At 38.0% G+C, this 16,169-nt stretch overlaps 3 protein-coding genes across 3 annotated transcripts; all 3 read left to right on the forward strand.

The window, feature by feature from the left end:
- The first annotated feature begins 462 nt into the window (after positions 1–462).
- On the forward strand, positions 463–3,813 carry LOC103980501 (cytochrome P450 CYP72A616). Its single transcript, XM_009396940.3, has 5 exons — positions 463–827; positions 893–1,113; positions 1,210–1,457; positions 2,820–3,204; positions 3,282–3,813. Exons 1-5 carry the CDS (start codon positions 551–553, stop codon positions 3,705–3,707), a joined length of 1,557 nt encoding a protein of 518 aa, XP_009395215.2. The 5' UTR covers positions 463–550; the 3' UTR covers positions 3,708–3,813.
- Positions 3,814–4,683: 870 nt separating this feature from the next.
- LOC103980215 (cytochrome P450 CYP72A616-like) lies at positions 4,684–7,203 on the forward strand. Its single transcript, XM_065156713.1, has 5 exons — positions 4,684–5,093; positions 5,409–5,625; positions 5,733–5,977; positions 6,109–6,493; positions 6,566–7,203. The coding sequence occupies exons 1-5, from the start codon at positions 4,798–4,800 to the stop codon at positions 7,001–7,003; spliced, it is 1,581 nt and encodes a 526-aa protein (XP_065012785.1). The 5' UTR covers positions 4,684–4,797; the 3' UTR covers positions 7,004–7,203.
- Positions 7,204–11,593: 4,390 nt separating this feature from the next.
- Positions 11,594–14,025, forward strand: LOC135641361 (cytochrome P450 CYP72A616-like). The gene is made up of 5 exons (XM_065156723.1): positions 11,594–11,996; positions 12,312–12,528; positions 12,636–12,880; positions 13,012–13,396; positions 13,471–14,025. The coding sequence occupies exons 1-5, from the start codon at positions 11,701–11,703 to the stop codon at positions 13,906–13,908; spliced, it is 1,581 nt and encodes a 526-aa protein (XP_065012795.1). The 5' UTR covers positions 11,594–11,700; the 3' UTR covers positions 13,909–14,025.
- The last annotated feature ends 2,144 nt before the right edge of the window (positions 14,026–16,169 follow it).

Raw genomic sequence — 16,169 nt, forward strand, 5'->3', positions numbered from 1 at the left:
GATTTTTTTTTCTTCTAAAAGTTTATATATATATATATATATATATATATATATATATATATATATATATATATATATATATATATATATATATATATATATATATATATATATATATATATATATATATATATATATATATATATATATATATATATATATATATATGTGTGTGTGTGTGTGCGCGCGCGCGCCGTACATTTGGAAGGAAAATTCACGGATTGTTCGAATAGATATGTATGATACACAAAGCTGGTCGCGCAAGACAACCTTTCTCATCCAAGTGATATGGCAAGAAAGGAAATTGAACAGTAATCTAAGATGTGGATACAGCGTGGAAATTGAATCCAGTGCTAGAAATATTGAGGAAGACAGTGCTGAACAGTAATCTAGATGTGGATAGAGCCTGGAAATTGAATCAGTGGTGTTGACTTCTTCGGCATTCTAGGAGCTTCAAGATCTCAGACGTCATTGCTGAAGCCAGCCAATCTCCTCGTACTCGAACTATTCAACCGTAGAGTAGCTCCTGCTACTGCAGTCATCGTCCTCCATGAGGCTGGCCGTTTCAAGCTTGGGATGGGGCGCGGGCGGGCTGCTGCTCTTGGCGTGCGCCGTGTGGGTGCTGAACTGGGCGTGGTGGAGTCCGAGACGACAGGAACGGGCGCTCCGGTCGCAGGGACTCCATGGAACCCCTTACCGCCTACTCCGCGGCGACCTCAAGGAGGACGCGCGGCTCCTCGCAGAGGCGCGTTCCAAGCCCATGCCCCTTTCCCATCACATCATCCCCCGCGTCGCTCCTCTGCTCCACGCCGCCATGAACGAATTCGGTAAGTTGTTCGATGTCATTGATGCCTTCACTTGTGCTGAAGACAATCTGCGGTCTCGAATGCAGGTAGAACATCCTTTACGTGGTTCGGACCTGTACCTCGAGTGACCATCACGGATCCCCAATCGATACGGGGAATTCTATCGAACAAGTTTGGTCATATGGGACGATCAAACATAAGCCCTTTCAGACGACTTTTAGCTACTGGAGTTCTAAGCTACGAAGGCGAAAAGTGGGCCAAACATAGGAGGATTCTAAATCCTGCTTTCCATTTCGAGAAGTTAAAGGTAATCCATAGTTTTCGGTGACACTTCAAACATATCTCAAATGAATTCTTTGCTTACTGTTCATGCACTTCCTCTTGTCCTCTGTCGGGTTCACAGCGAATGCTGCCAGCGTTCTCAGTATGTTGTAGTGATCTGGTCAGCAGATGGGAGAAACTGGTTGGGCAGGAGGGATCTCGTGAGTTGGATGTGTGGCCCGAGTTACAGAATTTTACAGGAGATGTCATCTCGCGAGCAGCTTTTGGTAGCAGCTACGAAGAAGGTAGACGAATCTTCGAGCTCCAAGCTGAGATTGCGGAACTCATCATGCAAACCGGCAAAACTGCTGTGTATGTCCCAGGTTACAGGTGAGCGCCGCTTCTTTTTGTTTTTGTTGGATTCCAATTAATTAGATGAGATATGTTATATATTCTGATTATAGTTATTGGTCAAGCCAAATTATGATATAATTTTTTTAAAAGATAATATTGATGAGAAAGACTTTCTTAATTACTTATCTATCCTCGCCTATAAATAGATATAATATTATAAAAATTTCATGAGATAATTTTGATGGAAGAAACTCTTTTAATTATTTATTTTATACCATTTACTCTTGCTTGTAAATAGATAAAACGTACTCAATATCTGGCACTAAATTATATTTATCTTATACTCTCTACTCTTGCCTATCTCATCTCTCTTTGATTTCTATTTCAATTTCATGATCATATGAAAGATAGGAAAAGATATGTTTACTAGTTTTACCCTTCGAAAATTAATTATTTTAATTTATGCACTTAATTGCGAAATTACTATTATACTTTCATGAAATTGATTATTTTTTATTGATATCCTTTGTTTATAATTTTACATTTTTGATTTGACAATATTATCTTAGTAGCTATAATTTGATAATAATAAATTGTCATAAAATTATTTTAATTTTTTGATAATAATGTTATCAAATAATTTTTTTATATTTTAATTTTAAATTTTATTTATATCTTATCAATTAATGGACCAAGTGAGAGAATATTATATTATGTGATCCTATCTAATTATGTAAGATATATTATGGATCTGATTAGATTTTGATTATAATTATTAGTCAATAGAAATGAAGTCCAATTATTGAAGAATTCCTTATAAGATAATATTGATGAGAGGGATTCTGATGATTATTTATCTTAGACACTATGTCCTCACTTATAACTAGATAAAATCTCTTAGTGGTCGACTTAATAAAGATTTTTAAATAGATAGAACCTTGGCATCACTACTTCTTTCAAATTAGATGATGGTGCATATCATATAAAGATTTTCTAAATAACATCAAAAGATATTCAATCATAATATTAATCATAATATTTGATCTATCATTATTTGATTTCAATTTTTAATATTAAACTCGTGAAAAGTGAATTAAAAAAAAAATGCTATGCTTAGCAAAGCCACCTTTGGATTAGGATCCCCTCCTCTCTTTCCTTTTCCAACTGCGAAGGATCCTACGCACTCAGCTTTCTCGTAACGGAAGATCGAAATCCTTACAAAAGGCTTTACAAAGCTTTCGTCTCAATTCAAGTATATTTCGCTTCTCCGACATCTTACTTAGTATCCTTTGAATCTTTTAGCAAAAAATATTTTTCATGTAATAATATAATTATAATTTTTGTGCTTATACTGTTCACTCAAGATTTACCTTCATCGCAAGCTCTGCTGTATCACAGATTTCTACCCATACGAAAGAATAGGAGAATAAAAGCGATCAGTAAAGAGGTTCGATCACTTCTAAGGGGTATAATAAGGAAGAGGGAGGAGGCTATAAAAAGGGGTGAAGCAAGCAACGATGACCTCCTGGGCTTGTTGATGGAGTCCAATACAAAGCACTTGCATGAAGGCGGGAACAAGAATGCTGGAATGACCATCGATGAAGTGGTCGAGGAATGTAAGCTATTCTACTTTGCAGGGCAAGAGACGACTGCTGTCTTGCTTACATGGACGATGGTGGTCTTGAGCATGCATCCCCTGTGGCAAGCAAGGGCCAGAGAGGAGGTCCTACAGGTCCTTGGGAAAGACAAGCCAGAGTTCGATGCCTTGAGCCATTTAAAGATTGTGAGTGCTCTGCTATTACGCTAATCAGCTTTCTTTTAGGTAAATGCGGAGTAGAGTCTAAACAATCGCCGTGGCAGGTGACGATGATACTATACGAGGTTCTTCGGTTGTACCCACCACTGGTGCTCATCCAGAGGAGAACATACAAGACGGTGGAAATCGGAAACATAGCTTACCCACCGGGAACATTGCTCGCATTGCCCATAATCTTCATTCACCATGACCCAGCCTTGTGGGGAGAAGATGCAAGCGAGTTCAAACCAGAGAGATTCGCAGAGGGGATCGCAAAGACATCGAGAGATCAGACTGCTTTCTTTCCGTTCGGCGGAGGTCCTCGTGTTTGCATGGGTCAGAATTTTGCGTTGCTGGAAGCAAAGATGGGATTGAGTACGATTCTCCAAAGATTTTGGTTTGAGCTCTCACCATCGTACGCTCATGCTCCACGCACTGTCATGACTCTTCAACCCCAACACGGCGCTCAACTGAGGTTGCACAGACTCTGAATCATCTCTTCCTTGTGGCCCTGTTTTATGTTGTCATTTAATGTGAAGTGGAGAGTTATGGAACCACCTTAATATGAGTTGTATAAATAATCTTATCAACTATAAACACTAATGATCTTATAAGAAAGCCACTAGTAGTTTGAAAATAAATTTATATTTCACATAATTTCTAAGATCATCTCTGAATTATAATCTTCCCAAATCATCACAAAATATAACCATATAACTATAGAAAATAAAAAAAGAAATTCTTTCCATACCATAGATGAATTTAGCATATTATTTTCTATATTGATAATGAGATTAAAAAAGAAGAAGATATCAATGACACGGGACTATGATATGAAAGGATGATATCAATAACATAACTACGCGGAGAAAAGAAAAGGATCTCTATAGTCTCCTGATGAGCATTACTTACCACCTTTGATTGATCATAATATTGGAAACCATTTATTGATTAGGTACAAGTGCATAAAAACACATGCGGTCCTTGTTTTTAAGCTAAAATAGTGCGAGAGCATTTACCTGTTATAGTTAATATGGGAGTGAGAAAGATCTAAAACAACTCTGATTTGATAATTATTGTTTTTATGATAGATAAAAAAAATATTATTCCTTGATCACTATCCAATTGTATGCATGACATTTGATTTCAATTGAGATTTTTAGACAGATTCCGCTAATCATATTTATAAAAAAAATTAATTACATGATTAACTAACTAATCGATCATATTAGAATTACTAAAACTTCTTTTGAAAAGGAGAGGGTCCTCCCATCTTTTATCTTCATTTTGCTATGATACTAGGTGATTTTTGTTGTCGTTTGATTTACCATAATCATTTTTTTGAGATATATATATATATATATATATATATATATATATATATGTGTGTGTGTGTGTGTGTGTGTGTGGTCGCCCACCTGTTTGTCCATTTGCTGTGGCATTGGAAAGTCCTAGGCTGTGCGAGTCAACCGAGGGCGTCGCCATTTCACCCACCAAAGAGATAAGGTCGCGTTACAGCAGCCGAATCCATCACCAGACCGCGGCAGCCTTCTCTCTTCTCGCTCTTTGCTGCTTAACTCCATGGCGCTGTCCGTATTACTGGAGAGGCTGTGGAGCCTGGGATTGGGCGTGGCGTGGCTTCTGCTCTTGGCCTGCGCCGTGTGGGCGTTGAACTGCGCGTGGTGGAGGCCTAGGCGACAGGACCGCTTGCTCCGGGCGCAGGGACTCCAAGGCACTCCTTACCGCTTCCTCCGCGGCGACCTCAAGGAGGACGAGCGCCTCCTCGCGCAGGCGCTCTCCAAGCACATGCCCCTCTCCCACCACATCATCCCTCGCGTCGAACCTTTCCTCCACGCCGCTATGAACGATCTCGGCAAGTGCTCTTGGCTGTTGCTGTCTCCCTCCCCCTTCTCCTCCTTTTGCTTTGCCAACTCTCAGTTGTTTCAGCAAGCTGTTCGATTCCATCACCAACAGAAGGATTGAGAAATCACTTCATGCACTGAACTAGATGAAACAAACATTACATATCAATTCATAGATTTTAGTAGGCATATATACTTTCTTGAGGCCGACAATTGACCTTCTTTAGATTTCCAATTTGAGAACAGATATCAAGTGTGAGCCATGCACTGACTTGTGAGCGAAGTCTTATGCTGTGTTAAGAACAAACCTGTAGTCTCAAATGCAGGCAGCAGATTCTTCAGCTGGTTTGGACCTGTGCCACGAGTGATGATCATGGACCCGGAATTTGTGAGGGAAATCCTATCGAACAAGTTTGGTCATTTTGAACGAGAAACTCTAAGCCCCGTCGGACGAGCTTTAGTTACTGGTCTTTTAAGCTATAATGGGGGAAAGTGGGCCAAACACAGGAGGATTCTGAACCCTGCTTTCCATGTCGAGAAGTTAAAGGTAATCAATCATCCATGGTTCTCTCCTTTGGACACATCTCAATCTTAACTTGCGGCTGATACGATTTTAGATAATTCAAATGCCTCATAATTTGTTGTAATTCGCAGCGGATGTTGCCGGCGTTCTCTACTTCTTGTGGTGATCTCGTCGGCAGATGGGAGAATTTGGTCGGCCAGGAGGGATCCTGTGAATTAGATGTTTGGCCTGAGTTCCAATACTTCACCGGAGACGTCATTTCACGAGCAGCTTTCAGCAGCAACTACGAAGAAGGTAGACGAATTTTCCAACTCCAACTCGAGCTCGCTCAACTCGTCGTTCAGGCTATCCACAGTGCTTATATACCGGGTTACAGGTGAGCTCCTTCTGTGTCCATGTTCCAGTCGAAGAACAACGAAGACTATATGACTCTGGATACTCTTCAACTTGCAAATATTAGAATTCTTGCGATTACTGACTCTAATTGCTGCTTTGTACGTGGCACAGATTTCTGCCTACCCCAATGAATAACAGAATAAAAGCGATCAATAAAGAGATTCGATCACTTCTACGAGGTATAATAAGGAAGAGAGAGGAAGCTATGAAAACTGGTGAAGCAAGCGGCCAAGATCTCTTGGGCTTGTTGATGGAGTCCAATATCAAGCAATTCCAGGAGCATGGGAACAAGAATGCTGGGATGACCATCGATGAAGTGGTTGATGAATGCAAGCTATTCTACTTTGCAGGCCAAGAAACAACTGCTATCTTGCTTACATGGACGATGGTGGTCTTAAGCATGCATCCCGAATGGCAAGAAAGGGCTAGAGAAGAGGTCCTGCAGGTCCTTGGGAAAGACAAACCAGAGATCGATGGTTTGAACCGTTTAAAGATTGTGAGTGCTCTGCAATCACGCTAATCAGCTTTCTTTTAGGTAAATGCAGGGTCTAAACAATTGCTGTGGCAGGTGACGATGATACTATACGAGGTTCTTCGGTTGTACCCACCTCTGCTACTCATCCAGAGGAGAACATACAAGACGGTGGAAATCGGAAACGTATCGTACCCACCAGGAACACTGCTCGCATTGCCCATATTATTCCTTCACCATGACCAAATCTTGTGGGGCGAAGATGCTAGTGAGTTCAAACCAGAGAGATTCGCGGAAGGGATAGCAAAGGCGACGAGAGATCAGGTTGCTTTCTTTCCGTTTAGCGGGGGTCCTCGCATTTGCATCGGTCAAAATTTTGCGTTGCTGGAAGCCAAGATGGGATTGAGTACGATTCTTCAAAGATTTTGGTTTGAGCTCTCACCATCGTATGCTCATGCTCCTCACAATGCCGTCACGCTTCGACCTCAACATGGTGCTCAACTGAGGTTGCACAAACTTGGAGTCGTCTCGTAACAAGCAGAATCTCACTTGGGAGATTATGGTTCTGCGATGCTTTGGTGCTTTATTTACCGTGTAATGTTAATATTGTAGTTTGGATTAGAAAAATGAAGTGGTGGTTAATATTGTGCAATGTTATTGTCATTTAAGACTAAAGCATGTAAAAGTAATTTACACACTAGAGAGAAAACTCTATCGCTTATCTTATGCACTCATATATATAGTTAATATATTTAATTAAATTCTCAATGGTTCGTAATATTTAAATTATTATAATAATATTATTATAACTGTTATAGTAGATATGATGTAGCTTACAGTATCACTAATGTGTTATTACTTTAGTTGCTAATATTATATACTATCCAATAATAATCTTATTTTCATATCAACACACCATCTATTGATATTTGGTGGAGATCGAAATCTTGTGAACACCTAATTGACAAACGATCTAGTGTCTTTTACGAGCAATTATAATAAACAAATACAACCACCACGACCACCCAAGTTTTACTATAAAATTGGTCACCAAAATATACCTAGTGACATTAGAGAAAAATAGGTTCATAAGTCTAGTATGACATGTTCGATTGGTTTGAATTATCCAAAACTAATACTAATTTGAATAGTAAAAGAAGCATTGTTAAGATCACTTCTGATTTAGTTTTATAGGATAGAGAATCCAACTTGGTGTGTTTTACTAAAGATAAACTCGAAAATAAGTCGGTTGGATCTGAGTTAGTTTCGAACTCAAACAATTCAAAATCCACTCTAATAGAACCAAATGGAAGCTTACAAAAAAATCTAAGCATTTCAATTATCTTTCTAAGTATATCCTCGTACGCTACTCGTTATCATTAAAAAAAATAAGATTAGTTGCCATTCTCAATCAACAATTGTGCTAGATTTAGAACTTCCAAACCTATAAATATGATATCAAAGAATGAAATACTCATACAGAACATCTTTGGTAAAGTCTAAGGACTAGATACTCTATTGAGATGACAGAATCATAGTGAACTTATTCTCCAATGAGCATTTGCACTATATCCCTTGTGTCTCCACATGAGCAACTATGAGACTAACCCTTTTATCATACGGACGGGTATACAACACACCAATCCATTCGATTATCTCAATGTCCCTGTCAAGTAACGAAATTATTTAAGGTATACAATACACCAATCTATTCGATTATCTCAATGTCCCTGTCAAGTAACGAAATTATTTAAGGTCTATGTTTAAAGGCAAATCAGTCTCATTATCGCGATCTCATCACAATTCGATTCATATTGCATAGATCCATAAACATCATAACGAACAATATAAAGTGAAAAAAAAAATCAAATATAAAATAAACAAAAAGAGTATATATTATGTCACACGTGTTATCTATGACTCATCCATAGGATCCAATAATTCATGGGTTTATTGGATATTCAATAAGATAGGGGCTCCAACAAATATCTCATATCTAAACTTCTACTCGTCGTAACACCTACCATATGTGTGTGACCCTCTAGACCAAATATCGAGCTGGCCGTAAGTTATACCTATTAGAACTTTTTTTTGCTCAATGAACTATTATCCTCATAATAATTCACTTGACTCATCAACTGTGGACGTACTATGCCACTATACCGTAGTCCCCAAACGATATAAGCGAATCTAATATATTGGATCTGTCAATCATTAGTTATTGTATATATATAATCCCTCATCCATTTAATACCCCAGAGATTATATATCGGACATGGTGCTATCAGGCTCATACGGTTTCTACTTGAGTATCGCTCTAATCAGATTCTCCCAGAGAACTTTTTCTCCCTCAATCTGAATGACCCTATCCAAAGATTTATATAAGAACACATACGATATTCCTCTCATGAAATCAAGAGTGGAGGATCCTATATAAACACTTAATAGCCTTCATAAAGTTGGTTGACCCTCTCGATGATTGGTTGTGTTAAATATGAAACTTTCATACCTATAAGTCTAGTATCAAAGAGTGTAGTACTTATACAAGACATTCTTGGTATCTTAAGTTTAAGGATCGGATACACCACTGGAATGACGGAATTGTTGTTTGATAATAAGGCATCATCAATCATCAAACATTTCGTGAGCGAATCAATCAGTGAACTCATTCTCAAATGAGCATATGCATTATATCCCTAGTATCCCCACATAAGTAGTTATGAGACTAACCGTCTCCATTATATGAATGAGTATATAGTACAACTAATCTATCCGGTTATCTCGATGTCTCTCTGGAGTAACTTATGATCGAGATTCTTTAGGGTCTGTATTTAAAGGTGAATCAATTTCATTATCGTGATCTTATTACGATCTAATTTTCATTGCATAGATCCATAAACATCACAATATATATATACAATAAGCAATATAAATAATAATAATAATAATAAATATATATATCATGTCATAATCGTCATCACTTATGTGATTGACTTTTACGACATCTATAACTAACACTATATCAAACGTCAATAATATTTTTTTCTCCGCACCTATCTCTCACACTCCTCCTTTGCCCATCACTTATCACTCTTCTACTCATTCACTTCCAATATTATTGATGACTCAATGCAAGTGAATAAAAATGTCGTTAGAAGGAAAGCAGGGTAAAGACAAGAAAAAGAATATAGCAAGGTATAGAAAAGAAAAAAAATATTTACATTTATTTATGAAGTTTTTTTATAATATTAAAAACTTTTAAAATGAGACAGATGATTGCTAATATAAATCTCTAAATTTAAATAAAATTTTTTATAGTATCATTTGATTAATATTTAATAAAAAAAATTTATAATACCCATAATTGAGAATCATGTGTGGTTTAATCGTTAAACTATAATTTGAGCCTTTTTTTTTTCTACCTGATTGTGACCAATATATAGTTTTTTTTTTAAGTTTAGCTCTAATATAATGTTAGAAATTGATGAGTCTAAGTTAACATGTATCATTTTAAATACGAACTCATTCCAAATACTTAGACTTATTATGTTGTGAATCAAATATAATATATATCATCCGAATTCTTAAGATTATTTTTTAATCTCTTCAAACATGAATATTGGCTAACAGACTCAATAAGTATCTAATAAACATTAAAGTAGATAAGCAAATACAAGGGCAATCAGAACATGTATAAGATACATCCAATGTTGCACAGAGATTGTTTTCCATGCCGAGTATGAAATCATAGGATTTCTAGATAACACAACTAAAGATAGACTAAACAAAGACTTAGTCGGCAAACATTAGTGATAACTCCACATAGACTAAACTGAAACTCACTTAGCAAACAAACTAATGAACGCAAAGATTCACACTCAACGTAAAGCTTGGGTTGACTGTTCGACTGATACAAGATAAGAAGATAGGTGGCACATGATGTTCATAGAAGATATAGCAAATCTTCTATTGGAGGCTTTTGTAATATCATATAGTGTAAAGAAGATATTACAAGCAACACAGGCCGGATGAATGACCCTAAGATGGATTTGTGACATTGTTTATAGAACCTCTCGGTATTATCTTAAATTAAAATTTTCTGTTGGAAGCTTTTGTACCATCGCCACTTGTTTTTGAATCATTTATTTAGTATTTGTCATTCAAATTCTTGTGTTCTTTATGATTCTACTATTGAATCAATCGATCGTTGTATCTTTTGGTGTCTTTTCTCTTCGAATCCAAACTCGAGGTAAACTTTTTCTTGGACAAGGTAAATGGTAAATGATTTGATGAAGATAGTTTGTGTTAGTGTAAACACTTTTAAGCCGTGGCCTCGGGGTCGACGCGGCTTGATTCGGGTCTGGATGACGGGGAATCTCCCGGGGGAGGAGCTCCTCAGGACAGGCGGGACTCGACGGTTTCCTCCGAGAAGGGGCTCTTCGCCTGTGCACCCGATGAGAGCGCTTCTTCCTCATACTTGCACACAGGTCGGGTCGGAAGCTCGGCCCGACCCCTCCGACGATCAAGTTAGTGATATGGAGTGAGGATTTAAGATGAAGAAAGGTTTTTGTGTCGGTCCCCTCCTCATTTTCCTTTAGGACTCGGGGGTATTTATAGGTAAGTTTAAGGTTACCTGACGGGCCTACCGACGGGGGCAGGATCGTACCTCTGATGACGTCTGACATGGCCGTTGGCGTTGCATGGAGAACCGAACTGCCGCGGGGTATGGGTGAACCTCGATCGTCGTGTTTCTCCGCCTCGACCAAGCATACCGGTCAGACGACGATGGGATCGTTGTCTGAGAGTGGGTGACGTCGGCGCACATCGCGTCGGCATTATTGTCCTCTTTTGGGGCAGAGCGTCATCTAGGCGTGGCTGACGTTGTGGCACGTCATGTCGCCATTATTACCCAGATACATTTGGGTTTTCATCGCTATTGGCCTTTGGTGTAGTTGGCGTGCAAGGAATGATATGGTTTTTAATCAAATTGTCTCATCTCCTAGCAAGATTTTATATAAAAGAAATAATAATAATCTTAGCTGATGACGAGGCTAAATTACCTGATGGCATTCTGTATGAAAAGTTTAGTGCGGATGGCGATGGCTACACTGTGAGTCACCAGAGGGTGTCGCCATTTCACCCACCCATGGGATAAGGTCGCGTTACAGCAGCCGAATCCATCACCAGACCGCTGTAGCCTTCTCCCTTCTTGCTCTTTGCTGCTTTACTCCATGGCGCTGTCCGTATTAGTGGAGAGGCTGTGGAGCTTGGGATGGGGTGTGCCGTGGCTGCTGCTCTTGGTCTGCGCCGTGTGGGCGCTGAACCACGCGTGGTGGAGGCCCAGGCGACAGGACCGCTTGCTACGGGCGCAGGGACTCCAAGGCACTCCTTACCGCTTCCTCCGCGGCGACCTCAAGGAGGACAAGCGCCTCCTCGAGGAGGCGCTCTCCAAGCCCATGCCCCTCTCCCACCACATCGTCCCTCGCGTCGAGCCTTTCCTCCACGCCGCTATGAACGATCTCGGCAAGTGCTCTCGGCCGCTGCTGTCTCCCTCCCCCTTCTCCTCCTTTTGCTTTGCCAACTCTCAGTTGTTTCAGCAAGCTGTTCGATTCCATCACCAACTGATCGATTGAGAAATCACTCCATGCACTGAACGAGATGAAACAAATACTACATATCAATTCATAGATTTTAGTAGGCATATATACTTTCTTGAGGCAGACAATTGACCTTCTTTATATTTCCAACTTGAGAACAGATATCAAGTGTGAGCCGTGCGCTGATTTGTGAGCGAAGTCTTATGCTATGTTAAGAACAAATCTGTAGTCTCAAATGCAGGCAGCAGATTCTTCAGCTGGATTGGACCAGTGCCACGAGTGATGATCATGGACCCGGAATTGGTGAGGGAAATCCTATCGAACAAGTTTGGTCATTTTGAACGAGTAAGTCTAAGCCCTCTCGGACGAGCTTTAGGTACTGGTCTTTTAAGCTATAATGGGGGAAAGTGGGCCAAACACAGGAGGATTCTGAATCCTGCTTTCCATGTCGAGAAGTTAAAGGTAATCAATCATCCATGGTTCTCTCCTTTGGACACATCTCAATCTTAACTTGCGGCTGATACGATTTTAGATAATTCAAATGCCTCATGATTTGTTGCAATTCGCAGCGGATGTTGCCGGCGTTCTCTACTTCTTGTGGTGATCTCGTCGGCAGATGGGAGAATTTGGTCGGCCAGGAGGGATCCTGTGAATTAGATGTTTGGCGTGAGTTCCAATACTTCACTGGAGACGTCATTTCACGAGCAGCTTTCAGCAGCAACTACGAAGAAGGTAGACGAATTTTCCAACTCCAACTCGAGCTCGCTCAACTCGTCGTTCAGGCTATCCACAGTGCTTATATCCCGGGTTACAGGTGAGCTCCTTCTGTGTCCATGTTCCAGTCGAAGAACAACGAAGACTATATGACTCTGGATACTCTTCAACTTGCAAATATTAGAATTCTTGCAATTACTGACTCTAATTGCTACTTTGTACGTGGCACAGATTTCTGCCTACCCCAATGAATAACAGAATAAAAGCGATCAATAAAGAGATTCGATCACTTCTACGAGGTATAATAAGGAAGAGAGAGGAAGCTATGAAAACTGGTGAAGCAAGCGGCCAAGATCTCTTGGGCTTGTTGATGGAGTCCAATATCAAGCAATTCCAGGAGCATGGGAACAAGAATGCTGGGATGACCATCGATGAAGTGGTTGATGAATGCAAGCTATTCTACTTTGCAGGCCAAGAAACAACTGCTATCTTGCTTACATGGACGATGGTGGTCTTAAGCATGCATCCGGAATGGCAAGCACGGGCTAGAGAAGAGGTCCTGCAGGTCCTCGGGAAAGACAAACCAGAGATCGATGGCTTGAACCGTTTAAAGATTGTGAGTGCTCTGCCATTACGCTAATCAGCTTTTTTTTAGGTAAAATGCAGAGTCTCAACAATTTGCTGTGGTAGGTGACGATGATACTATACGAGGTTCTTCGGTTGTACCCACCGCTGCTACACATCCAGAGGAGAACATACAAGACGGTGGAAATCGGAAACGTATCGTACCCACCAGGAACACTGCTCGCATTGCCCATAGTATTCCTTCACCATGACCAAATCTTGTGGGGCGAAGATGCAAGCGAGTTCAAACCGGAGAGATTCGCACAAGGGATAGCGAAGGCGTCGAGAGATCAGATTGCTTTCTTTCCGTTCGGCGGGGGTCCTCGCGTTTGCATCGGTCAAAATTTTGCGTTGCTGGAAGCTAAGATGGGATTGAGTGCGATTCTTCAGAGATTTTGGTTTGAGCTCTCACCATCGTATGCTCATGCTCCACTCAATGTCCGAACACTTCATCCTCAACATGGTGCTCAATTGAGGTTGCACAAACTTGGAGTCGTCTCATAACGGGCGGAATCTCACTTGGGAGATTTTGGTTTTACGATGCTTTAGTGCTTTTTATCTACTGCATAATGTAATAGACTGTTTGTAGTTTCGATTAGAAAAATGAAGTGATGGTTAATATGGAGCAATGTTTTTGTAATTTAAGACTGAAGCTTGTAAAACTAATTTACCACTTCAAATTTACACACTAGAGAAAATACTCTTTCCTTTATCTTTTGCACTCAATGAAAATAATAGAAGATAAGATACATTAACATGTTTCGAGAAAGGATTTCTCTCAACAGAATAGAGAAATTTTTCTCATATAGTTGGATCGACTGTTTGCTCTTACGAATGTGGCTGCAGTGCGTTGGTCGCTGGCCGAAGACAAGGGCAAAGCTTCGTTTTTCTCAACAACTGAGCGAAACTTTGTTTTTCTCACTGCTCTGATACCATGATGAAAATAATAGAAGATAAGAACAATTACTGAAGAAGTTTTATTGAAGAAATAAAAAATAAATATATTTAATCAAATCGTCAAAGGTTTGGTTTACACATTAGCATCACGTATAGCTAATGAGTTATTATTTTAGTTGCTAATGATTGATTGATGAACAACATGATTAATTGATTAGTGTTCTAATGTCTCTTATGAGCAATTACAATCAACAAATGTAATCACCTTATCATAACTACCAAAGTTTTACTATAAAATGGTTTACCAAAACTATGGCATGTTTGACTAATTTAGATTGTCCAAAACTAATACTAATTTGAGCATAAGGCGGAGTTTGTTTAACACTGTCCCTGACTAAGTTTTAAAGGGTGGGGCGTCTAGTTTAGTGAGTTTTTCTAAATACAAACTCAAAGAACTCATAATCGACTCTAATAGAACCAAATCCAAGCTTAATAAAAATTCTAATTACTTCAATTTTCTTTGTAAGTATAACAATACAAGCTACTCATTATCATTAAAAAAATAAAATGGATATAAGCAAATCTTGCCTCAATAAACACAAATTATCGATATCAATGTTTAATCTCCATTAGTATGGTCCAGATTATAACTATACTAAACAAATAATTAAAATATCATATAATATATTATAAAATGTATCAAATGTTAAATATTTTAAAGATTTCTTTACAAAATACTTCGAGTCTAGTCAGAATCATATAGCATTACCAAAACTAATTTTGCAAAAGGCTTTACCATATTTTTGAACCATAAAACATTTTGAAATCAATAAGTGTTTCAAATAGTATTTACAAACTATTTTTTTCTAATTGAAAACATATATAATATTTTTCTTATTTTTTGAATAATAAAGTATTTTGTAAGTCAACCAAAAACTATTTAAGTCATAAACATATAAATTATTACTTGAAAATAAATTAGATCAAATACAACTTAGTAGTAGATAATCAAAATTAACACAATATATATATATATATATATTATAGATTCCTGCTCAAATTATTATCATTATCGATTTTTATTTTCGCAGATGATCAAGAGATCACATACATAATATTTTATTCAAACAATCATACACATTGTAATATATTATATTATTCAGTGTCATAAGATCACTTTCGTTGAGGATCATAAGATCACATAAATAATATTCTATTTAAGTAATCATACACATGTATAATCTATTATATGATTGAGTGATAATAAGGTTATCAGTTATCAAAAAGAAAAATCTTTAAGAAACCAATCATAATTTATCAATAGATAAAATCCAAATATCACATCTTGTCCTTACTAGTGATTTTTATTTTGGAATCGTCATTTCCAAGTTTAGATTTCTGGGAACCACCATCGAATCGGATCTGGGCGATTCTAGTTTCAACGTTGAATTGAAATAAATTTTTTAATAAAATTTAAAAATAATTTATAGTAACAAAATAATCATAATTTATTTCTAAATTTTCATAAAGACATTAAAAAAGAATATCTTTTACCCACTAAAATGGGAATAAGTTCCTCCCAATAATAATTATACTAATAATCATATTTAATAATCAATAGGTCCCATGGGGAATCATGTTACCCTCACAGTAATATTCTTTTATACATCATCAATTGTCATTAGTTAGTAAATTTCATGTGCAATCTAATCTTGTCTAGGTTTTGTCCCGTACTATATAACTGTCATAATAAATCTCATAAAATATCAATTATTTTTTTATAAATTATTGTCAAAATGAAATTATAAAAAGATTAGTATAATTAAAATCCTTTAAAACCAATAATATCACACTTATTTCATAATAAA

The sequence above is a fragment of the Musa acuminata genome, chromosome BXJ1-4 (genome assembly GCF_036884655.1).
Source record: "Musa acuminata AAA Group cultivar baxijiao chromosome BXJ1-4, Cavendish_Baxijiao_AAA, whole genome shotgun sequence".
Taxonomy (NCBI): Eukaryota; Viridiplantae; Streptophyta; class Magnoliopsida; order Zingiberales; family Musaceae; genus Musa; species Musa acuminata.

What these genes read in the sequence shown, in the direction of transcription:
- LOC103980501 (XM_009396940.3), top strand. Translation starts at nt 551, where the DNA reads ATGAGGCTGGCCGTTTCAAGCTTGGGATGGGGCGCGGGCGGGCTGCTG. An exon ending in CGCCGCCATGAACGAATTCG is followed by an intron (nt 828 to 892) that starts GTAAGTTGTTCG and finishes TCTCGAATGCAG; the next exon opens with GTAGAACATCCTTTACGTGG. An exon ending in CCTTGAGCCATTTAAAGATT is followed by an intron (nt 3,205 to 3,281) that starts GTGAGTGCTCTG and finishes TCGCCGTGGCAG; the next exon opens with GTGACGATGATACTATACGA.
- LOC103980215 (XM_065156713.1), top strand. Translation starts at nt 4,798, where the DNA reads ATGGCGCTGTCCGTATTACTGGAGAGGCTGTGGAGCCTGGGATTGGGC. An exon ending in TCCATGTCGAGAAGTTAAAG is followed by an intron (nt 5,626 to 5,732) that starts GTAATCAATCAT and finishes TGTAATTCGCAG; the next exon opens with CGGATGTTGCCGGCGTTCTC. An exon ending in GTTTGAACCGTTTAAAGATT is followed by an intron (nt 6,494 to 6,565) that starts GTGAGTGCTCTG and finishes TTGCTGTGGCAG; the next exon opens with GTGACGATGATACTATACGA.
- LOC135641361 (XM_065156723.1), top strand. Translation starts at nt 11,701, where the DNA reads ATGGCGCTGTCCGTATTAGTGGAGAGGCTGTGGAGCTTGGGATGGGGT. An exon ending in TCCATGTCGAGAAGTTAAAG is followed by an intron (nt 12,529 to 12,635) that starts GTAATCAATCAT and finishes TGCAATTCGCAG; the next exon opens with CGGATGTTGCCGGCGTTCTC. An exon ending in GCTTATATCCCGGGTTACAG is followed by an intron (nt 12,881 to 13,011) that starts GTGAGCTCCTTC and finishes TACGTGGCACAG; the next exon opens with ATTTCTGCCTACCCCAATGA.